Here is a 25,531-nt window from a genome sequence, read left to right on the forward strand (position 1 = left end):
AGCACAGAGAAGCAGGCGGTGCTACAGTCTGACAGAACTCAGCTACTGTGGTTGGTCGGTTATTTGTGGGTACAAACTTCTCCAACTTTGTTCTTACAGTAACTTCAGTTCGGTACAGCTAGCCGTTAACCTCCCTAGCTTTAATTCACTCTTTTTATTTGATATTCACCCGCCACGTGGACTCGTTTAGACTCTCTACAATCCCTCATACTCACAGTCAGTTTGTTTTTCAGTGATAACTGTTGAGTGAAAATGGCAGATACACAAGGAACTCCTGGCTTTGTGGAGAAACTAAAGGTCTATATACGGACTCGGAAAGGAACCCTGCTGGCTGTGGAAATTGTGAGTAACTCGTAAATGCTTCTTTGTTTTTATCAGTCCTGAGACGAGCTGTGTTTAAACACCGACGATTAAATACTTGATGTTTGAGTTATATGTGATCTATGATATCGCGATATATCGGTGAAGGGCGGGGCTGATGTTCAAATGTTTACTTAACACAGGAAATATGTATAAAAGTGAAATCAGCCATAACATTAAAACCACCTCCTTGTTTCTACACTCACTGTCCATTTTATTAGCTTCACTTACCATATAGAAGCACTGTAGTCCATATGTTTCTCTACATACTGTTTTAACCTGCTTTTACCCTGTTCTTCAATGGTCAGGACCACCACAGAGCAGGTATTATTTAGCTGGTGGATCATTCTCAGCCCTGCAGTGACACTGACATGGTGGTGGTGTGTTAGTGTGTGTTGTGCTGGTATGAGTGGATCAGACACAGCAGCGCTGCTGGAGTTTTTAAATACCGTGTCCACTCACTGTCCACTCTATTAGACCAATCTTATTAGTCTACCTTGTAGATGTAAAGTCAGAGACGATCGCTCATCTATTGCTGCTGTTTGAGTTGGTCATCGTCTAGACCTCCATCAGTGGTCACAGGCTGGATATTTTTGGTTGGTGGACTATTCTCAGTCCAACAGTGACAGTGAGGTGTTTAAAAACTCCAGCAGTGGTGCTGTGTCTTATCCACTCATACCAGCACAACACACACTAACACACCACCACCATGTCAGTGTCACTATAGCGCTTTCAGTCACGAACAATATTATATAATTTGCTGCCTTTTGAGGCCTACAGCTGTTAAAATTAACTGTTACAGTATGGCGGTATATGAAAAATCCACTGTATGAGGAATCAAAGATGGTATACTGAATGTACCGTCATACCGCCCAGCCCTATATAAAAGTGAAATTTACTTTACTGTATATATGTGGATGATTTACTGTTAAAGTATGATTCACCACCTCAAAACAAAACATTCATTTGCCAACACAGCACAGTTACACTAGTTCTGATCAATTAGGTTTAAAGAAACTCATTAGTTGGTGGCTTTGGTACATTAGTCAGTGTAAAAGCTTGTTTCTGGAAAATCACACTTTTGAGAGAACATTTAAGTTAACTCTTCTGCAGCTTTGTAAAAACGGGGGTTTCGACTGGAAAGGAAATGCTTGAAATAGAAACTGATGCGAAACAAGAGTGATTCAGCTGTGCTTTCCAGTTTCAAGGAATGTGCAAGTGTGCAGTCTGACCGTTTCTTTCCACATAAACCTCCTGTAGTATTGCTTTAACAGATCACAGAGGTATAATTCATCCAGAGTGATTTCCATACCCTGCAATTTCCAGTCATCCAGTAGAACTGATGAATTTTTTCAGAGTTGGAGGATTTCTTTCCCTCTGTGATTTAAAATGACCAATAAAAGTGCTAGGAAAAAGGAGAATGGGCTCATCTATACAAACCTAAAGTATATGATGTGCATCACAGAGTGCATTCAAATTTTCCAGCATTAAACATTGTGATGGATTATGATGTTCTAAATTCACTGTATCGGGTTGCACATGAAGCACAGAAGTTGCTGTGTCCTGAACACCACACACAGTTCTAAATATTGTGCTAAATTTGTTAGCAACCAATAGGAATGTTCCATTTTAGGCACACTGTACAATAAACGGATTCAGTTAAAGACACAGTAGTGCCAGTTGAAGCATCGTCTCTGTTCTGCTCCTGTCTTGCAGCATATAGTCATCTGTCTTTAGAGTTTTTATATTAATTTTGGCAGGACAGTTGGGAATTGTGAGTGGTTTTTTGTTGATGACAAATTGTGATGGTAAATTGTGTAAAGAGGCTGTATATCCCAGCATATCCCAGCTTCTTTGGAAGTTGGCAGGGTCAGTCATTGTACAATATCACATACCTCAATGTAGAAGTAAATAAGAGATTTGGGTTTGTTTCATAATTTTGTACATAGACTATTTTATAGCTACAGTACACTCACAGGCCACTTTGTACCAGTACAAGGTTTGTACCCCAGAACTCAGAACATCCTTAATTCATTGTGGCATTAATTACACATGGTGTTGAAACCATTTCTTTGATGTCAGTGGTGTAGCAGTTTTGTATAGATTACAATGTTTAAAGTAAACTGTGTCAGAGTTGGGACCTTAAAAATATTCTTATCTGCAAAAGGAACACTGTAGAAAAAATTTGGGAACCATTCCTTAATGCATTACTTAATTGCTAAAGATTTGTCTGTGGCACAGTCATACTGAAAGTCTCCTGTTCTACCCCAAAAGGGGTCTGTTGGATATAGATCTGGTGACTAAGAAGGCAATTGAAGTGCTCTGAGCTTATGGAGACAGTATGAGATGAACCTTTTTTGTAACATGGCACATTGTTGAGGTATGTTATAAAATTGTTACATCATGGCTATGAGTTGCACATGGTCAGCATCAATATTAATTGGTAATAAGTAAATTGTGTGTGTGTGTTTGTGTGTGTGTGTGTGTGAAGTAAACATTCCTGACATAATTACACTACCAACTGTTGACACAAGACAGGTTGGAGGAAGGAGTTCATAAAACTGTAGATGATGCCTCTAAGCACTTTAAATAACTTATATAAAACTGTTAGAACCAGTTACCAGTTATGCACATCTGGATATTTATAAAGCCAATGTGCCAGCTAAACGAGTCGCTGTAATGCCCTTAAACTAAATTGGCAAATCATAGGGAAAGTCTTCTTCATATGTAACACTGTCTGTTACACCAGCCTACCACTGGGTTTGAACCTCAGTGGTGCTATTTGCCTGCTGGATGCATACACAGACATGATTGGCTGGGGAAGGGCGGGGGTCAGGGGTCGCCAAAGCCCTGCTTTGGATTGATGTCCTGTCCAGGGTATTCCTGTGGCAATATGGCAAAACCTGCTGGATCAAATTGTTGCAGCAGCTCTTTGTATGGTCAACAGCCACTACCAAGTCAGTTATATTAACTCATAACTAAATAAACTCTGGAAAAACTCAGAACTCACTGCTCTGCTTTTTCTTACTTTTCTTTATTTATTTAACTGTTATATCTTGGGTTTGGCACACTTCTTTAAATGTGAGGGCATTTTGCTCATTATAATCATAACCTCTCATGTTTTACAAGTAGATATGGGAGAAATTATACATTAACAACCCTGTCTGCTGTAAAACAATTGTACTTCAAGGTTATCAAATCTTGTATCAGGTCCGTTTTTCTTATATGTAGCTTTGTCTTTATAAAGATAATAAATGAGTAACTAATGTTACTACACTTAAAACAAAACCTGAATAACTTAATGATGATGCTTTTGTAATTGTGTACTTAATTTGTAACTTTGAAGTAGGCCAAGATGCAAATGATTACAAGTACAAGTCACTGTAGATTTGTAGATGCCTCAGACAAACATGTGTTTTAAACTATTACCTTGATGTTCATGATTAGTTCTGTGACAAATAATAACAGTCATCTTTTTAGTGAAGAAAAGTAAAGCGTTACATTTTTTTTTCTCGGTTTTGTTCACCAACTGCAAACGTAGACCACAGAATGATAAAATTGTACCCCTTGTGAGGTTCGTAGTAGTAGTAGTAGTAGTACTGACGTTTGTATAGTAACGTTTGTGGTTTCCATGACCAAACACGTCCTTGAGAGTCATAGAGATCTTTCAAGCCTGAAAAAGCTTTAAGATTCAGTAAGTTGTCACATTTGTGTTGGTTATGTGTGTGGTTCAGTAGTATTTTGTACTTTGGATCATTTCTTTTATTTAATAAGCCAAATATGTATCATCTTTATCTTACAAACTGAAAATCTTACATTCAAATAATAGAAAAGAGAATTCATGAGTGAGCTGAACTGCTCACTCATGCAGTACCAAAAGAAAGCAATCGTGACTAAAAATACTGTGTTTACATGCACATCAGTAATCTGATTGAAGGAATGTTTGAGTACAGAACTCAGTAATATCTCTGTAGTGAATCTTGATAACTGAAGATCAGTGTTTTGCATCAATGTGAATGAATTAAAGAATTGCTTTTATTCAGTCACATTTGAGGGATTCTGAGCCTAAAATGTCCATATAAGGTCCTGCCAGAACATTCTCAGGTCAGAACTTTGCTCAGACCTTTTGGTGACATATTGGTGACTGGGCATTTTACCATAGGATTGTTTGTTAGAGCTGGTTCCATTATTCTCAGGAAGGTACTTAAGCTACTAGGCACACAGTATCGCACTACCCCAACCATGTTTGGGTGTTGTTTTTATAAACATTCAGCAAACTCAAGGCCAAATTTAGTCCAGTGCCAAAGCATAGCATAGATTACTCTCATTACTTTAATAGGTTTGACTTTAGTTTATAAATCTTGTTGTTAGTGTGTAGTTTCTGAACTACAGTTCCATTAAATTAGCACTGATGTTAACACAGAACAACACTGGGAGATCATTTCAGCTTTTTTTTTAATAATACATATTTATAAGCAAAAATATCAAGCATGTTCTCAAGCTGAGAGTAATCCACTGTAAAATTACCAGTGGATGCAACATTTAACTTTGATTTATTCAGTCTACATTAATTGTAAGGATATTTTTTTAAAAACTGTTTACATAATATTGAAATTAAGATTATTATTGGTGCATCCCTTTAGTGGTCCTGGTCATGTTTGTTTGTTTGTTAGGATTTTAATGTCATGTTTTACACCTTGGTTACATTCATGACAGAAACGGTAGTTACTCATTACACAAGACTTATCAGTTCAAACACAGTCATGGACAATTTTGTATCTCTAGTTCACCTCACTTGCATGTCTTTGGACTGTGGGAGAAAACCGGAGCTCCCGGAGGAAACCCACACAGACACAGGGAGAACATGCAAACTCCACACAGGAAGGACTCGGACCGCCCCACCTGGGGATCGAACCCAGGACCTTCTTGCTGTGAGGCGACCCACTGCTGTCAGTGCTACCCCCTGAGCCACAGTTAACTATGAATATTAAAATCAGTCATCTGACTTAATAATTAAAAGATAAAAGATATTTGCCCAGATCATCATGGATCCCCACCATACTGAGCAGCAGGATTAGGATTAATATTACATCCCTACTGTTTAGCCCAATGTACTTGTTTGTTTTGTATACATTGATATACTCATGTGGCTGATGTACTTGATGTACTCGCTTTGCACGTGTTTAGTATATCATGTTCTTTCTCTGTGCTAGAAGTGGGCGCTGATCTTGCAACAGTGGGTGTTCTAAACTGACCAGTTCTAAAAGTGTGAATAGAGGCTCATTGTGCGCTAACAGGAGTGCAGTCAACAGCTGAGCTTCACAGAGGCAGCTTGTGCCAGTCTCCTCTACTAATAAAGAGTCAATACATATGACTATGAAGGGTGATTGTGGCTGCTTACATCATCTCAACCCTACATTGCCCTCTTGTGAGGGAGAAATAGGAAACACAGGCTATCAAAGTGCTTTTTGAAGCTTAAGCTATACTCTTTTGAGTCGCCGTTAGCCTGTCTGGTCAACTGTGTGACTTGATCTATCAGGATTACTCTATTGATTATTGTGGAAATGACAAAACAGTTTGAATTCCAGTCAGTGCTGATGATGCTGATGTCTCAGGTCGCATGTAGTTTCCACGTTTATTAGAAATGTATGTCAAAGCATTAGAGCATTAGAGCATTTAAACATTTCTGTCCAAATATTGCTAATTATGCAAACAGCATGATTAAATATTTGGTTACATGCTTCCTTACATTTTTTTAAATCTTGGATCAGTCACTTTTGATAGCCACCAACAAGCTTCTGGCTAGTGATGCACCAATATGGTATATGCAGATATTTTTATCGTGTACATGAGGGCAGTTGTAGTCTAGTGGTTAAGGTCCTGGACTAGTAATCGAAAGGTCGCTGGTTCAAGCCCCACCACTGCCAGGTTGCCACTGAGCAAGTCCTTGAGCAAGGCCCTTAACCTTCAATTGCTTAGACTGTATACTGTCACAGTACTGTAAGTCGCTTTGAATAAAAGCGTCTGCTAAGTGCCGAAAATGTAAATGTGTACATATTTACAAATGCTGATAGAAATATATGAAATGTAGATTTAAAGTAGGGACTCCATTCACTGTTACTAGCATTTCCAGTAGCATCTTATGTTGTTCATTATATACCGGCAGCAACAGGCAGAGCACAGCGCCTACACACACACTAGGAATGTCAGTGATTAGCCAATAACCCACAAAAGAAGTAGTTTTTTGAATATTACTCCTAGTTTAAAATGTCCTGCAAATGAATGTAAAGCAGATGGTTGTTTTGAAGTGAGAATGATGCTGAGGAACTCTTAATTGACCGCACAGTACCCTACAGTACAATATGTTATGCATCCAAAACAATGCTAGACCTAATGTACTGTGGTTTATTTCCAATTGCGCAAGAAACCCATGAAGGTAGGAAGAGTTTGCTAAAGGTGAGGCTGTGACGGCATTGCACACCAGACGCTGAGAGCAAATACGCTACAGTAACTGTAAACAATAGCAGTAGCACAATAACAGAACAATTTCCTTGACAGTGCTTGTAGTTGGGTTTTAGATATGGCGCTTGTGTCATCTCACAACTACTGTGATTCTGTTTTGACCAAACAGCTGCCCGCACTGTGTCTCGCCCCACCCATACAGGTCAGTTTAGTACGCTTTAGCATCTTTTTAATTTTATTTGCAATTTTATTTCCACTTGCATTTCTTCTCTCATATTGCATATTTTCACAACAACCCAGTGTTGAATGTAGAAAAGTGACATCATAATTGGAGAAGTGACCTCATGATCAGAACTATTCCATGAAGAGCTGTTTATTGTTTGAAAACAGGACTTACTAGGAGAGTATTAGCTTTATACTAAGGAAATAATGCTAAATAGTTAGAAGTTAGTAATAATAACAATACATAACACACAGATCCACAGATTCACTTTACCATGCAGTTAAAATGCTGAACTTTTTCTCAGTAAACGCAGATTGCTGTGTTAGGTAATGGTGCCCTATCTAGGGTATATTCTTGACTTTTTCTCAGTGTTTCCAGCTGGTGTCAGACCCACTGCACTAAAACCACACGATAGTCAGAGAACATTAATAAATGAATAAATAAAATGGCCAGATGTGTATGAAAGCAGGCGTATACAATCAATTTTAGAAAATAAAAGTATGAAAATTATTTGAGGAATGTGCCCATGTTCACAAAGTGAGGTCCATAATAACATGGTTTGACCAGTTTGTTGTAGAGGAGCTTCAGTTGTCAGCACAGATTCGTGACCTTAACCCCACTGAACACCTTTGAGATTATTTGGAAGCACGATTGTGAGCCAGGGCTTCTTATTCTACAACACTGCTTGACCTGATAAATACTCTAAATAACAAAATGGGGTCAAAATTCCATAGATGCATTCCAAAATCCTATGGAAAGTCTTGCCCCAGAAGGAGGGTATCAGGTGTCTGCATACTTTTGGTCATATAGTGTAAGTATTCATGTGTGGTTAAGATGTTTACATTCATTCTTAGGCACAAAAGCCTAATCCCTTAATTGTCTAAATACCAGAGTTACCCTGACATAGAGAAAGCAAGCATTCAGTAGCATTAACATTTGTTAACCTTTGGTCATGATTCACTAGATGTATATCATTGAGTACTAAGAGCGTGCCGACAGCGTCCAACATTTATCAGGTTTAGCGGGTTGGACCAGACAGCGGTAGTTGAAAGAAAAAAAATGCAGCGGGAATTTATGAGCGTACCCCATGCTGGCATCAGTTTAGATGAGTGGGATGGGAAGAATGCTTTCTTTTATTCGTCCACTGCTCTGGTGGAAAACAGGCTTTTTTTCAGTGCTTAATAAGACAACAGCAAACTGAAGTTCAGGAATGTTGGTGTCAATGGTGACCAACCCTGATGCTCAAGCGTTTACTGCAAATCTAAATCTAACATGTTTGCTCAAGATATTTGTGAGATCTTGGTGGGTTTGAACGCTGAAGCCGGGGTTTATGATTACATTTGGATCTGTTATTAGAGTTGTTGGACTTTAAACTTTCTGTACTGTGTGACATGAGTTTACTGGGTGTGGATGACTGAGAACTATTAGTGATTGAGACTTAATTTCAGTGCAGTCCTATTCATGCACATGAACATACACCCAAAAAATATTTATATACAGTCCCTGACAGAAGTCTTGTCGCTTATCCAAGTTGTAGGAACAACAAAAAATAACTTGACTTGTAGTTGATCAATTGAAATCAGAACTGGCTTATTTGAAAGGCAAATCCCTCTAGATTATGCTTATTATACCAAAAGAAAGTTTTGTATCATTCATTGAGTTTTATCATTTAATTAGGACAGAAAGGTCAGATTTTGCTTGGACATAAGTCTTGTTGTATACAAAAATAATGTTGAAATTATACATATACTTTATTTTGAATACACAAACATGCTACAATAACATTAGAACATAAAGTCATGGTGCCTTGGAAAAAATAATTTATATCGTGTATGACTTCCATGGGCTTGGAGGACTGCATCCATACGTCTTGGCAATGACTCAAATAACTTATTGATGAAGTCATCTGGAATGGCAAAGAAAGCAGTCTTGCAGGACTCCCAGAGTTCATCAAGATTTTTTGGTTTCATCTTCCAAGCCTCCTCCTTCATCTTACCCCAGACATGCTCAATAATGTTCATGTCTGGTGACTGGGCTGGCCAATCCTGGAGCACCTTGATCTTCTTTGCTTTCAGGAACTTTGATGTGGATGCTGAAGTATGAGAAGGAGCACCATCCTGCTGCAGAATTTGCCCTCTCTTGTGGTTTGGAATGTAATGGGCAGCAAGAATGTCTTGATACTTCAGGCTGTTGATGGTGCCATCCACTCTGCAGAGCTCTCGGACACCCCCATACTGGATGTAACCCCAAACCATGATTGACTGTTTTCTGGGTGAATCTTGGGTCCATGCGGGTTCCAACAGGTCTTCTGCAGTATTTGCGGCGATTGGGATGCAGTTCAATGGATGATTCATCAGAAAAATCAACCTTCTGCCACTTTTCCACTGTCCATCCTTTCTGCAAGCTGTGGGCCTTGGCAAATGCGACACGATTTTTTTGTTGTCTTCTGTTTAATGCTGGTTTCTGAGCACTAATTCGGCCATGAAGACCACTACGTGAAAGAATTCGACAAACTGTTCTTGTAGATACAGCGTTTTCTGGTGACCAGTTCTCTTGTAGCTCCGCTGCAGTTGAAAAAGGGCTGGCCCTAGACTGTCGAAGCAACAAACGGTCCTCTCGAACAGTTGTCTTAAGGGGTCTGCCTGACCTGGGCTTGTCATGAACGTCCCCAGTTTCTTGAAATCCTTTTCTTATTCTCTCCACTTGACGTTTGGATACATTAAAGATGTCTGCCACCTCAGCAGCAGACTTGGTCTTCAAGGTCTTGATGATCAGCACTTTGGTTTGTGGTTGAATCTTTGACATGTTGTCAGAGGTCAGGTTGCACTTCACATGAAAGTCTGGTGTGCTGGGGTTCTTTTTATACACACCTGGGAATGTGTTAATTACATTATTTGTCCCAGGTGAAGCTCTAATCTGTGATTGGTTGAATCATTTAAAGACACGACAAGACTTTTGTCCTTGCAAAAACATGTTATGGGCTTTACCAAGCTGTGGACATCAGGACACTTTTTGACAGTTTCATTTTGCACCCAGTTATTAATGTGAAAGCCCTTGGCATTAAAGTGAACCATTTATTGTAACAATTGATTGATTACAAATAAAGTTATATACCATTTTAAGTTACTATGTCCTTACGCGACAAGACTTCTGTCAGGGACTGTATATAGGCTTTTTGGGGAAGTATTTATTCTTGTTTTTTAGTGTTTATGTAGACGTTTGGTTTTTGCTTTGTTACGTTAGCTGTTTGTTATTAATTAAAGACTTGTTGAGATGAAACGTGAAAAGTGATGAGTTTTATATTTTAATAAGACACTAAGTGCTTGTTGGTTATTGGTTAAATAAAATTGGCAACATTTGCATCCCTATGTGGAATATAGACATAATTACAGTTATGTGCTTAAATAGTTCATGTTCTTGTTTTTGTGCTGCTCCTGTATTTAGGGTTCACCACATCAGATCATTTTAATCAGATACGTGATCTGGCACAGTTTTACTCCCTTTTATGCCCTTCTTGACGCAACCCTCTTATTTTTATTCAGGCTTGGGACTGGCAATGAGAGCACAATGAAAAGTTCACCTTCTAATGACTAGGCCGTTGTACATAGATGGTGAATAATGGAGAGCAGTGGTACAGCCCTTCTTGGAAAGATACAACTGGGTAATTGAATACAACTCATTTGGGAGTAAAATTTTACATATATATATTTAAGTATGTGTTCCAAACATTTAGTTTTATACGTCCTCTACTATTACATTTATGGCGTCTAGCAGGTCCTTTAAAACAAAGCGACTTACTGAAAACATTCAAGCAATTGAGGGCTCAAGGACCCAACAGTGGCGACCTTGAAGTGGGGGCGGTTGAAAGTTTGAGCTTCCACTGCTGAACTCATAATGCTGCGACAGACATTAAAAGATCTTTTTCCTCAGCTCATTTTTGTTCTTCCAGGGTAGGAATTACACTTGCCCAGTGTCAGGATGCCATATGTTTTTAATTATTGTGCATCGTGTAGTTACCCATGCAGTCCAATGTTTATTTAATGGTGACATATGTGCCACTCCACGTTGTTGTTGCTCTAGAGACACGACATGTAACTATTGTTAATAATGAAGGTAATGTGTGTCTCCCATGTAATTTTAACAGCTTATAAGTCATACAGTGAAAGTGTTTATGTTATTGTCAATGGGCACTGTTCCCTAGGCAACAGCTGTTGTGCAAGATTGTTGAGCTTTATCGACTTATAATAGACGAACAAACTTTCACGCTCTATAGCCAAAACAGAAGCTTTGTATTAAATCAAGCTCATGTACGCACATATACTTCAGCAAAACGACATGAGAGTAATTTTATTACTGCAGGTAACATCACAGCTGTTTCTGTTGCAGGCACAAGTACAGGGTGAGTTTTATAGATCATCAGAGTTGTGATGTCATAAGAATCTTAAGTATTCTATTGCTTTATACAACAGTTTTGAACAGAATAGTTGTCTCCTGCATGCTTTAAACTGTCTGCGTCTCATTGTTTTGCTACAATGTCAACAATTATAAAGCCAATGACAGAGTAAGAAATAAATAGGCTTGTAAAAAATAAAGTATAAGGAGCTGTCCATCTCTGCTGTCCATTTGTGGTCAGATCATCTGAAATGAGTACCAATATAATGTCAACACATGACCTATGAGTTCTGTTAACTGGTAGCCTAGTGGGCAGAGCTTTGGGCTATCAATTGAAAGGTTTAGAGTTCATGGCTCTGCCATGCTGCCACTGTTGGGTCCTTGAGCAAGGCCCTTAACCCTGTCTGCTCCAGGGGCGCTGTACGATGGCTGACCCTGTGCTCTGATCTCAGCTTCCAAACAAGCTGGGATATGCAAAAAATTCTAAGAATTTCATAATTCTAATGCTGTAAATGCCTTTTACATTTTTATCCTGTGTGGTAATCACACAAATTGCTGCCACTACTATGTTACCTGTAAAACAGCAGGGCCTTCCATGTGTTCCTTGGTGTTAGCCCCTACACGCCAAATTCCTCGTCTCCCTGGGAGTTTGTGGGATCATTTAAACCTTTTCTTTTTTTTCATTACTCAACTGAAGTGAGGAGGGAGAGAAGAGCACAGCTCTGCTGTATAAGTGCTCCATTCAACACCTCATGCTTACATGGGGGTTGGGAGTAGAGAAACCACACATGTGTATTACACCAAGAGCTCTTATCCTGTGTGAATGCATTCTAAATATGCCCCTATTCACCCCTGACTCACATTACTACTACCTACTATTCATACACTCTCTGTTTCTATAGCTCTTATTTTAGTACTCATGCTGCTATGCTTTTAAAATCATGTCTGGTTGTAATCTAGGTCCTGTGCTAGATTAATTCATTTATAGATAGATAAGTAGATACTTTATTGATCCTGAAGGGAATTTATGGCATTTATTGTAGTAGTTTTGCATTATGACATTTAATAACTTTTTAATTGTGATCAATTCACCCACCCATCAAGCACTAAACACATTTGCAAATTCACACTTCCTTAGTATCTGGGTTGATTCTGAGTACTAAGAGACTGACTGTTGTGACAGTAAACTTGAATCGGCTGTCAAAACAACTACCCAAAAAAAAGGGACATTTGCCTACAGCTTCTGTTTGTGGTTTCAGTACATGGCGTAGACCAGTTGGCATTGAATTAGCGTTTTGTTCTTTGGCTTCTTTTTTTTCACAGATGTTGTGAACAGTTAACACATGTGTTAAGGAGATTAGCAGGAACACAAGTCTTCACATATGGACTGTCTTTACACCTGTGTTCGTAAATATGCTACAGATTGGTCACAGCAGCAGCTGCTTATGTTAAGCTTGGTGAACTCAGTTGTTTTACGTCAATCATGTTGAAATTAGGGCTAAAAACTCATATCTTGATATGCTTTTAAGAAGTGGCGATATACGATACTATATATACCCTGCCCGTATTTTAGCTTAGTTTACAAGTTATATTAAAAACACAAAACTTTGTAGTTCTGATGAATTCTGACTGGGGCTGTCACGGTGAAAGGATTTCCCCTTTGGGGATTTAGGGAAAAAAAAAGTAATTTTTTTATTACTTAATTTATCTGGATTTTAGAGCTATATAAACAAGTTTTATTGTTAGGCTATAATTCGGTATATTATTGCTTTTTAAATGACAAAGATGAGACAGCTTTAAGACAAATCAAATGCATGTTTATTGTTAAATACAGAACAAAGAAGAGCAAGGATGCACAATAAGAATGCACGGCTTTTCTCTATTAAAACAAGGTTCAAATTTAGCTTCTAGCCTAGGCTAGATATACACTGTGAAATGAAAAAAAGCAAACTGTTTAGACTAAATATTTTAGTGCACATCTAATCAAAATATGGTAAAAACATAAAAATAAACCGAAACCTTCATTTAGAATAAAGAATACAGTCTATAAGACCTTAAACCTGAGTTATCATGTCCTTGTTGTGCGCCAGAAAAACCAACATGTTTACCTGATGTGGTTTAGAGAGGATCTGAGTGGGGTAGCGATGTTCCCGGCGGCACTAAAACTCTCTCTGATGGTGTGCTCATTGCACAAATACACATGTATACTTGCATGCGACATTAGAGAGCAGAGGAAATCTAGCCTGGCTGTCGTGCCACCAGGCGAGTGGATCTGCGTTGGAGTCTATGGGCTCCTCTTGCAGGTAGCGCGTTCTCTCAGTATCTGCTCATTTTCATTATGAATTTATTTAACATTTATTTCGCCCAAATGTAAGCGTAAAACAAGATGGACCCTGCAAAAAAAAGAAAGAAAGAAAAAAAAAAACGTGAACATCGTGGTTGTGACGGTTGCTTGGCATGCCCTGCAGTTGGCTGGTCTATAGTGCGGTATTGCTAAATTGTGGTTACCGCGACAGCCCTAATTCTGACAGAATTGCAGTGTTTATATAAAGATGATGTGTGTACAAACTGTAGCAGCTCCTCTCACATCTTACATGCCCACCTCGCCCCTCCCCTCCTGTGTTCTGTTGTGGTACCGTCACGTTATTATATTGTTAAAATCCTAACAGACATCAGTACATTGGTAGGAAGATTGTAAGTTTTACAGAAATAGGGATAATTTTATGTAAAAAATAGTGTAAATTATACATACGTAAAGTACGGACGCACTTTGCGCACCCTACGCAAATGAATCTGCGCATGCGTAGTGAGGTTCTTACACCGTGTGTTTGTGTTTTGGTGAATAAGTGCTCTTTTCTTGACTTTGTGCTTATAAATGTAAACAGAATAGCATCTATTTTTATTTTAAATGAACAAGGACACATGTATTCAGTCACTATTAAAAGTTTACAAATGTATTCACCCAGCAAACACAACTACGTGGTGATATGACGTGATAGTAACAAGTAACAAGAAATCGAACCGCTTTAAACATCTGAGTTTATTTACAACCCTACTGAGAGCAGCTACTTACAACAATGTATGTATTACAATATTAATATGATAGAGTTATAAATACAGAGTGCTTATAGAAACAGAAATCACTGCAATTAGCTCAGCAGCTAACACTAGCGACTACGCTAACGAGTACCCGTGTTGTTTTGTATTTCGTATAGTTAGTGTACTGCACACAGTGTACAAGTCTTTATTGTATATCTTTCATAATGATAATAATACTTATTGTTTTTGAATTATTTGGGTTTTAATCAGTATCTCAGCTGTGAACTAGTTGACTAGTGTAGGTATTGTAAGTGTATTGTAAGTAAGGTATTGGTAGTGTAAGTTCACACGGCTATTCTAACCTTATCTAGGGATGGGCAGATCGATCCAATATCCGTACATTCTCCGCTACATTCAGCACGTTTCTCCCGTTTTATTACAAAGTAGAAACCATATGTGTACAGAGCAGCTCCTCTCACATCTTACATTCTCATCTTACTCCTGCTGCTCTGTGGTACTGTCACGTGACCAAACACATGCAGCAGTGAGAGAGAGAGTATATATTTATTTATATTTATAGCTCTGTGTATATTTACATATGTATATAAAATACAGTTATATATTATCTGTATATCTGTTTATTTTTTTAATCTCTTCACTTTTATCGTTTACTGTTTTATTGTCATTTTTTTGTTTCTTTTGTAATTTTATTATTGCTGTAATGCTTTGGCAACATTGTTTCCTACAGTCATGCCAATAAAGCTACTTTGAATCATGAATTTCTGAGAGAGAGAGAGAGAGAGAGAGAGAGAGAGAGAGAGAGAGAGAGAGAGAGAGAGGAGCTGTGTGGGGATATTTTACAACAGTAAATGAAATAAAAAAAGAATGTAAAGTTTAAAACAATTGTTCACCAGTAATACTTTTGTTTATTTTTTGTAAGCCAAAAAAGTGCAGTGGAAAATTAGTTTTGTTATTATATTATCGTATATGATTGAATTTTAGTTATTTAATAATTTTGTGTATTTTGTTCATTTTACAAAAAGCCAGAAAAGTGGAACTTCGGTCGATAATAAATGCACGTTTATCTTTCATGTACGAGTATTTTAGCACTCTCAACCGTTTCCATAAAATTGTGTGATTTATACATCATATTTTAAGAAGTAAAAGCACGTTCAGCTTGTATAAAACCCCCTGATTTCTTGTGCTCACCTTCACTGTTCAGTTTGACAGTGAAGTTGTTTTTTCCTCTCGTGAATCACTCTTTATCCATCAGAGCTCAAAACAACATGGAAACGTGTTAAATTTGATTTTCTTTAGTATTTGAGCCCCTGTACAGAAACTGTTGCGGTGCAGCCACATTGTTTAACGTTTATTTACTAGGGCTGTCAAACGATTCAAATTTTTAATCGCGATTAATCTCTGAATTTCATATAGTTAATCGCGATTAATCGCATTAAAAAAAAATCTGTGTAAATGTTATAGAAAACAAGGATTTTTAAGTGAAATGTTACAATTAAAATGGTGAACACATTTTATGCTAAATGTACTGATGTTAAAAACTGCTGGGACAAGAGAAAACTGTAAGGGAGTTTTATTCACTCACATACTAGGCAGTAATACTATCCAATGGTTTGATGGACGTTTCTACACGAAGTGAGTGTGTTTTGACCCTTTGGGGCTTCCATAGTTCATGGACAACGTGCTTGACTCAGCTGTCCGGTATTCTTTACCGTAACAGAATAAGTTAATAAAGTGTTCTGCTCCCGACAACTTGTGAATATAGCGAGTATTTATTTCTTTATTATGCAAGTGCAGATGCTACGACGCTCTTTTACATTTTGTTAACAAACCGCAAATGAAAAACGGTGACATGTCCGACATTAAAACGTTTGTTCAAGTCTCAACATGAACTAGAATTTGCGTTAATGGCACTAATTATCTTAATTGCGTTAAATTGAGATTGCGTTAATGCGTTATTATCGCGTTAACTTCGACAGCCCTATTATTTACGCATCTTTATATAGTAAATCTCCCCAGGAACTGGATACGTTACCTCAGCAAAGATCCACATGATGGCGCGGAAACACCACAAACATTCAGAAAACACCTCATTTGGTCAAATTTCCGTCATAAATAACGAGTACAAATTATTATTTTCATATATGGAATTGCAATAAATTATTTTATTTAAATGTAAATAATCATTATTATAATACACATTAGAATGAATGATGTGTCGGTGTAGTGATTCAGTAGTTCATTACTAGTTGCTCATTGGTCTGTGTCAGTCACGTGTTTAGCGTGGTGACGTCACCGACACGCCACAGTGCATGTGTTATTTTTGTCAGCGATACAGTGAAAGAAGCAGCAGAGACTCGTGATGAGCAGATGAAGCCTCAATGAAGCTTCCTCCTGATTGTGCTGAAAATGATTTGAAGCTTTGAAAGTGGACATCAGAGCAGAGTGACACCTGGTGGCTATAAGCATGTATTGCAGCCTGCAGCTACTCAACACTGAAACATACGAACCCTCTGTGGTTTAATAGATCACCAAATATTTTATATATTATATCTACAAATAATTCTCTTTACTGATTAAAGCATTGCGTTAAAATTTGTCATGTACAATTCTCTGAGACTCGAAGAGTGATCAGGTGTTTGACTGTCTCTTAAATAGTCAGTGAGATAAGGGACAGCACCAAAGCTTTGAATCAGTCTCGCCCAGTTCTGGTGGTTAATTCAGTGTTTCGAAGCTTCCGACGTCATAGTCACGTGAGGGTAGGGAATTCAATACAAGCTCCGAATCACTGAATCGACTCAGCGAGTGTTACAAGTGAAACAAGCTTCGAAGCCTCGGTATCGAATGTCCCATCACTAGCAAAGACAATTGCATTACTTTTTCATTCTTAAGAAGCAGTAAAAGCAGACGCGAGATGAGAGGAAATCATACCGAGACAAACTCAGCAAGGATGCCCGGGATCGTTGTTTGGATAAATGATAATCTAGTAACAGCACTGATAAGCTAAGTTGGCTGTGAGCGGGTGGAACAGCGACCATGTTGCGGTTGTAGCGGTAAATGTTCATGCTGGTTATTTTGCACAAAGAGTATTTAGTTTTTGTCTGTGTCTATTTACAAGTACAAATAAAGTGCATATATTGAAATTTTACACAACTGTACTTGATTACTGTCTTTTTTTTATTTTTCTTTCATGTCTGACAGAAGATAGTAAGTTTTTAAATACTTTTCTTTGCACATACAGAAATAGGGGCAATTTTATGGAAATTATAGTGTAAATTACAGGGCTCTAGAGTCGCACATGCGACCTAATTTCTCAATGGTGCGACTAAAAAAAATCTCAGGTCGCACCGGTGCGACCAGGCGTCCGAGGGAAAAAAAAAAAACAACAGACACACATTAGGCCAATATCATGGTCTAAACCAATCAGAGATAGTGAAGGGCGGGACAATATTCTAGCGGCGATCAGAGCGGTAGAGAGAACAGAGTGGCGACACTCCCATAGGGAACCGTTGGAAAGGGGGCGGGACATTTTTTCTGTGCAGCTTCCGGGTTGTGGAGCTCTGTATAGTTCCAAATGTCCCATAGAGCCCCATTCATTTCCACTACTTATCAAAATTTTTTAGCTGTTTGTTGCTTTGTTTTAAAAAAAATATGAATTTAATGTCATTAATATACTTAATACTGTTATTGTTTAGCATTTGCTCAGCACTAAATGTTACATGTTTATCTTAATTAATAGGTATAACTGAATTTAGCTTAGTCAGTTAAGCTTAATTAATGACACTAGAGTCTTTTCACCTAAAATTGATTAATTAAAAGTTGATTAATCAAGAGTCTTGTTACAGAAATGACAATAAAACATCAGAGCGATAATAAATCATGCTACTTTTACTTTCATACTTAAGTACATTTGAAGGTAAATTTAGTTTAGTACTTTAGTGGAGGTATTTTTACTTTTACTACTACTTTTACTGGAGTAATATGTTACCTTGGATATCTCTACTTCAACTCAGCTACATGGTTTGTGTACCTTGTCCACCACATACATTAGACAAAATGAACTAGTGCATATTAATTATGAATTAATTCATGTATTACATGTAGAAATAAATTATTACTTACTCATGAAATAGATGAATGAATGCTATGTCATGTACCTGCACTATAATGTTAAAGGTGCGGTAGTGTGTTTATGAACCTGTTCATTTAGTGCAGGTAAACCTTATGAATCAGCCACATGGCTTAGTGTTTAACCAAAATGATTATTATTATGAATCCTCAGGAAAGTGAAGGGAGATTAGTTTATGTAAAAAACAAAACATAAAAAACTGTTTAAACTACTTAATGATATCGCATTATGTAATGTATGCTAATATAATGTACTGTGTGTTAACAAGAACGACCTATTAAGTCATTATAAACATCAATTCTCCACTTCATATACCAAATTGACATTAAAGCAGATGCAGTAAATGTAAAGGCAGGTGAAAATACCCAGAAATTGTACAAATGTTTATTATTTACTGTTTAATATTTCATTTACTGCTGCCTGTCCCATATGAGAACATGACAGCGCCGGGTTTGTTTGGAACTATTGGAGGGTTACATGAACCACGTGACCGCGTAGCGGCGAGATCAAGGAGTGTCGCAACTCTCTCTATCTACGGCTCTGGCGGCGATATGTAAGCAACATTCAGCTCAGCCAATCAGAATGCAGCACCAGGTTTATACATGTGCGTTCGGACGTTCTGCCGTAAGTTTAGTTTTGTATATGAGACTCGCCGGATGTCCCCAGAATGGAAGTTCGGGTTCTGGAGCTCGGCGGTGTAAAGTGTTGTAACGCTCACTTAAGTCCTGACTAAACAGTTAAAGTGACTCGACCCTGTCGTGTGCCTTTATTCCCACACCTCCACCACCGCACAGCAAAAGACCCGAAGCATCCCCACCGGACAGCGGCTAGGTGAGACGACCCTCTAGTAGCAAGGGGCTAATGCTAGCGGTAAAGTGCCGCGACAGCGAAAGTAAAAACACAATATTTTCGTTAATAAAATATAAAAATAACTAAAAGACCAAAATATATTAGAATACATGTAGTCAAAATACACAGTGAGTGCACCGCAAGCGATTTTGGGAATCTGTAAAAGATTCAGTAAAGCAGATAATATAATGCACTGCATTTAAGATTACACTAACACTCTAGAGCCCCACACACACACACACACACACACACAAACATATACATATAATTTTAAAGATACACACATATAAATAGATATACACACATACATACACATTTACTCTATTATTTTTATAATTTTTATAAAAAATAATTGCTATAATTAGACTATAATACTATAATTAACTGTAAAGAGCATGGGAAGACCATGGCCGGTAATAGTGTATTTGTGACTGGTTCTAATACATTTTGAATTGAAAGGCTGAAAAAGCCCAATGCATCTATAAAACACATTACATGCGGCGATAAATGCACTGCCCGAGTGTCCCCCTCTCCCCACTGCCCTTCAGTGGCAGGCAGCAGCAAACAGATCATCAGACGAGGCCATGTTGACCAGATTGTTAGTTAATTACAAGTCAATATTGCCTGTATGGACAGTGATAAAAAAAAAAAAAAAAGTGAACTTGTAAAACTGCGGTGTTAAATGCGATGCAGTCGAAAATTTGGGTGCACCTAACTTTTGTGCTGGTGCACCTAAGAAAAAAAGTTAGGCGCACCAGTGCAACCAGTGCAAAAAGTTAGTCTAGAGCCCTGAATTATACACAGGTAAAGTACAAACACACTTTACGTACTTTGCGCAACTTACGCAAATTCACTAAACGACCCTCATGCGTAGGTCAGTTTCGTGAATAGGAGCATGCGTAGTGAGGCTCTCGTTCAGTCTGCGCATGCGTAGTGGTGTTTGTTTTGATGTATAAGAGCTCTTTTCTTATTGTTTTGACTTTGTGTTTATAAATGTAAACAGAATATCATCTATTTTTTATTTTAAATTAACAAAGACACACATATTCGATCACTATTAAAAATGTACATATTTATTCACCCAGCAAACACAACTACGAGTTAGCCGCTTGGTGGTGATAGATTTACTTTATTTATCCCGAGGGAAATTACACCATGATGGTAACGTTGTGACAAAACAAAGCACCCAGAAACATAAAATCTGACAAAAATGTTATTAATACAATAATAATATGATAGAGTTATAAACACAGAGTGATTATAGAAACAGAAATCACTACAATTAGCTTAGCAGCTAACACTAGCGACTAAGCGAACAAGTACCCGAGATGTTGTTTACCTTGGATATGAACTCACAGCTGTAATGTCTTTCGTATAGTTAGAATACTGCACATCTATATTGATAGTATTAATACTTCATTTTTACTTTTTCTCCGCTACATTCAGCACGTTTCTCCCGTTTTATTAGAAAGTAGAAACCATGTGTGTACAGAGCCGCTCCTCTCATCTTACTGCTCATCTCACTCCTGCTGCTCTGCTGTGTTGTTGTGGTCACGTGACTAAGGGCGCCGAGAGCCCGAACACATGCAGCAGTGAGAGAGAGAATAGAGGCTGAGAGAGAGGAGCTGTGTGTGTGGATCATTTCAGAAAAGTGCAATAAAAGGGATGAATTATGTTTTGTTATTATATAATTGGTTCTGAACAAAAACCTCAGACTTAGTTCATTATAGTAATAAATACTCTACTCATAAATCATGACACACTGCTCTACATCTTTACCATAGCTAAGAGCAAAGCGTGCTGAACAGTGCTTTTAAATGTTCTCAAATGGTACCGTGTATCCTAGACATACTCCATATATCAAATCTGGTCATTTTCAACAGAATAATTGTGATTGTGATTTAATGTAAACATGTTTCATCCCGGTGTAAAGAATATTATAGCGCATCTAAACATGCATTTCTTTCTCTTTCTTCTATCTTCTCTGTAGCTTTTGAGCCTGATCATCATGATCTGTTACGCAGCATCATTGTACAGCGGTTATTCCACCGTCGCTATCTGTGAAATGGTCTTTGCCATCATCTTCTTTGTCATCTTCATGATGGAGCTGGACAAGCAGTTCCAGTTGGTCAACTGGCAATGGTCTGTAAGTAATCACAGAGCCTACACACCATAAGCTTCTCATCTAAGTCCAGAGCTTTTAACCACAGTTATGCAGGACAGTTGCCGCACCTCCTGTTGTCCTTCTGTAAAATAGAATGGTCTTTTTTCTGACAGGGATAGCTGAACTAAGCTTTTGCACTAATTTGTTGCTTTCCTAAAAAGTTTTTAACTATGATGAATTTTAACTTTAATAATTGCCAAAAGAAGTGTTGTAACAAGGCCTAAAACAGTTTAGGCTCACTAGCATAGCTGTGTGTCTAATTAATAGCAGTTCTGCAAACCAACTGGACTATAGTGTTGCAGATATTGCCGCTAAAGATTGTACAACCAGTTCCTGTGTTGTATGTTTTGCTTATTGATTTGCAATCATTCAGTGTGACAAATCAGGAATAACAGAGGCACTTACGTTTTCACAGCTCTGGTTGAACAGGTTAGTGTTGTCTTTTTTGCTAACAATACAGGATTATATTAATTAGTTCTGACATACTCAGGAGCAGTTATGCAGAATAAAAGACACACTTTGCATATCCCCTCATCCTGTCTTGTCATTAAGTTTTTTTTTTATTCATTCATTTATTGTCTGTTTTACCACCTCTTTATTCTGGTTAGGGTTGCATTGAGTCCAATTTATTGGGTGAAAGACAGGAAACACCTCAGACAGGTCGACAGTCTATCACAGGATACACACACACACACATTCACACTTAGGGCAATTTTAGCATCTCCAAATGGTCTGACTGCATGTCTTCAGACTTGTAGGAGAAACCAGATCTCTCTGAGGAACCCCACACATACACAAGTAAAGCATGCAAACTTCACACAGAAAGGACCCTGGCCGTTCCTGCTGTCAGATGACGGCTCTACCCACTGTGCCAACGTGCCACCCGCTGTCATTTCATTATTATTTTTTACATTAGGAATATGCATTTTTCCAGTGCTGGTAATTTCAGGATATAAAACAGAGTAAGAAAAAAGCAGAATTATCAATTAACTCAGACTCAGAATTGTACAAGTTTTTATGCTGTTGTGTCTGTTTTAGGATCTGTTCCGTGCTGGCATTGGTGCCCTGCTGTACATCATCACTTCTCTGATCTGTGTGATTGGTGGATCAGGAGATGGAGCACGCATTGCAGGCGGGGTAAGAACATTTTCTTTGTGGTCTTAGAACTAATTATATATTAAGTAAAATGAACACAACTACCTTGTTTTTGTAAATATAAATGGTCTGGAAGCAATTTAATGTGTTTACATTAATATTGTTCATATTACTGACAATTTAGACTAAGATATATGGTGTATATTTTTATAACAATGTATACATTAAGCATAAATAACCTGTGATGCTTTCTTTTTTCAGGTCTTCGGTCTTATCGCTGGCATTGTATTTGGTTATGACACGTACACGATTTTCACAGAAATCAGGAGCACCAGCGGTCGATCGGCCGTGTCTTCAAGTATGGAACACTCTAACACACTAACTTACTTTCACACCTATTACTATACAGGGAAAAAATTGAAACACATATATTGACACACCCTCACAGTTTGGAATGATTTGGAATGTAATTGTGAACCAGGTCATGTCCATTATTAGTGCCTGGACTTACAAATGCTTTTTTGAGTAAATGGCACAAATGTCCACAGATATGATCCTTACTCTTATGGATTAAACTCTTAGAATAGCGAAAGCCATTATGGCTGCAAAGGAGTTTTGGGGGGCAACTCCATATTAACGGCCATGGGATATCCAACAAGCCCATGCTCATGTGCCCACATACTTTTAGTCAAATATGTACACCGATCAGGCATAACATTATGATCACCTTCCTAATATTGTGTTGGTCCTCCATTTGCTGCTAAAACAGCCCTGTAACTGTGATGCACTGTGTATTCTGACACCTTTCTATCAGAACCAGCATTAACCTCTTCAGCAATTTGATCTACAGTAGCTCGTCTGTTGGATTGGACCACACGGGCCAGCCTTCGCTCCCAACTCACTCAAATCCTTACGCTCGCCCATTTTTGCTTATTCTAACACATCAACTTTAAGGATAAAATGTTTACTTGGAGCCTAATATATCCCCCCACTAACAGGTGCCGTGATGAAGAGATAATCAGTGTAATAACCCATCTAATTACAGATACTGTGTTTCATAGCCATTCTGTTACTAATTCATTTTCTCTTCATTGTTTTAATCCCACAGATGCCTGAACACTACTCTAGGAGCAGCAGCACTTGCTTTGAAACACTTGGAAAATGGATTAAAATGGCAAATTTAGTATTAATATTGGTAATGTGGTATTATATGAAAATGTGGAGTTGTAAAGGCTGCATAACACTGATAACATTACACAAATAACCTTAAGGATCTAAACTTGTTAAATGGATTGTCATGTTGTAATGATTAGTACTAGTGAATAAGAAGCACAATTAATTAGAAAAGCTAAATTATGAATTAGAGAAGCTCACTCACTCACTCACTCACTGTCTTAACCGCTTATCCAATCAGGGTCGCGGGATGGGTGCTGGAGCCTTTCTCAGCTTTTTAATGGGCGCAAGGCACACAGTAACACCCTGACCGGGGCACCAGTCCATCGCAGGGCAGACACACATAAACACATACATAATCACCTATAGGGCATTTCAGTTTCTCTGGACTGTGGAAGGAAACCGGAGCTCCCGGAGGAAACCCACGCAAACACGGGGAGAACATGCAAACTCCACACAGAAATCACTCGGACCGCTCCGCCTGGGGATCGAACCCAGGACCTTCCTGCTGTGAGGCGACAGTGCTACCCACCGAGCCACCGTAAATTAGAGAAGCTGAAATATGAATATTTTAGTTTTTTAAATAATCATTTTATGTTGACAAAAAAGCTCCTTTTAATTTTAGACAGCATTTTCCTAGACAGAAAATTCAGTTTCATATTATTTTACCCAGTATTTATTTTTATTGTCATATGTTTGAGGGAATCCAACAGATGGGAAAGTGAAGAGAAATTGTTCAAGACATAAGATTCAGATCAAACAGAGTCTACTTCTCTAAATATAAGTTCTGTTATGTCAGAAAACTGGTCATGAAAGTCACTAGTGCTTTACAGAAATTAATTTATTAATGTTTAAGATAATACATATACATATTTCTTAAAATGAAATTTTTTACTGTGTATTTCTGTATAATTTTGATGTATTTGACAGTTCAGGATTTGATCAACTGAAGTATTTAATGCGGTTCTCAGTTCTTTCCTTTGTTTAGAAACTTGATAGAAACAACTGACCCATGTTCATCTTATTAATCAGATGGTTTGATGCTTGAACATACATCGAAATGCAACTTCACTTACCTATTATTAAAAAAAATAAATAAATCTAGCAGTTAAACAGCAACACAATAAAATGAAAGAAGAGGTTTAGTAAAACATTACTGTGTATTAGTTTGACCAAGTATTTTAACACTTCTTATTTGAGTCTGGTATCAAATCTGATGTTTTTGTGCCTTGTTTGGATTCTTGACCTGAACAGCTCTGTATTCTAAATGAATTTTGTTTTACATGTGTAATATTTGACATTGACAAAAATCCTGTTATTTTTCATTCACGTTTCCTGTTAAGTGCATTTACTGCTTTTTTACAGCCTACTGGAGTTTCATAGTAAACGTACTAATAAACTTTTGAGGCATTTCATTATTGCTTTCCTTACTGTCAAATGTTTGCTTAGCATGGATAAGCTTTATGAAACATTGCCACCTCAGGATTTCTTTGACATTTTTTATTTGACATCCTTGAAAATGAACGAGGAAGGTTGTAGTTTTGCAGTATTTTGTTTCATTGTCATTTTATAATGTTACTGTTGTTCATAAAGCGGTGCACAATAAAAAATTATAATCTTATGCAAA

General features: G+C 37.8%; 1 protein-coding gene across 1 annotated transcript; it reads left to right on the plus strand.

Moving 5' to 3' along the window:
- Positions 1-46: 46 nt before the first annotated feature.
- On the plus strand, positions 47-25,531 carry plp2b (proteolipid protein 2b). The gene is made up of 5 exons (XM_062998608.1): positions 47-342; positions 21,463-21,618; positions 22,675-22,773; positions 22,993-23,089; positions 23,840-25,531. The coding sequence occupies exons 1-5, from the start codon at positions 253-255 to the stop codon at positions 23,845-23,847; spliced, it is 450 nt and encodes a 149-aa protein (XP_062854678.1). The 5' UTR covers positions 47-252; the 3' UTR covers positions 23,848-25,531.

The sequence above is a fragment of the Trichomycterus rosablanca genome, chromosome 7, assembly GCF_030014385.1.
Source record: "Trichomycterus rosablanca isolate fTriRos1 chromosome 7, fTriRos1.hap1, whole genome shotgun sequence".
Taxonomy (NCBI): Eukaryota; Metazoa; Chordata; class Actinopteri; order Siluriformes; family Trichomycteridae; genus Trichomycterus; species Trichomycterus rosablanca.

Coding starts and splice junctions, on each gene's coding strand:
- plp2b (XM_062998608.1), top strand. CDS start 253: ATGGCAGATACACAAGGAACTCCTGGCTTTGTGGAGAAACTAAAGGTC. Junction 21,619..22,674: donor TGGTCAACTGGCAATGGTCT/GTAAGTAATCAC, acceptor TGTCTGTTTTAG/GATCTGTTCCGTGCTGGCAT. Junction 22,774..22,992: donor GAGCACGCATTGCAGGCGGG/GTAAGAACATTT, acceptor TTCTTTTTTCAG/GTCTTCGGTCTTATCGCTGG.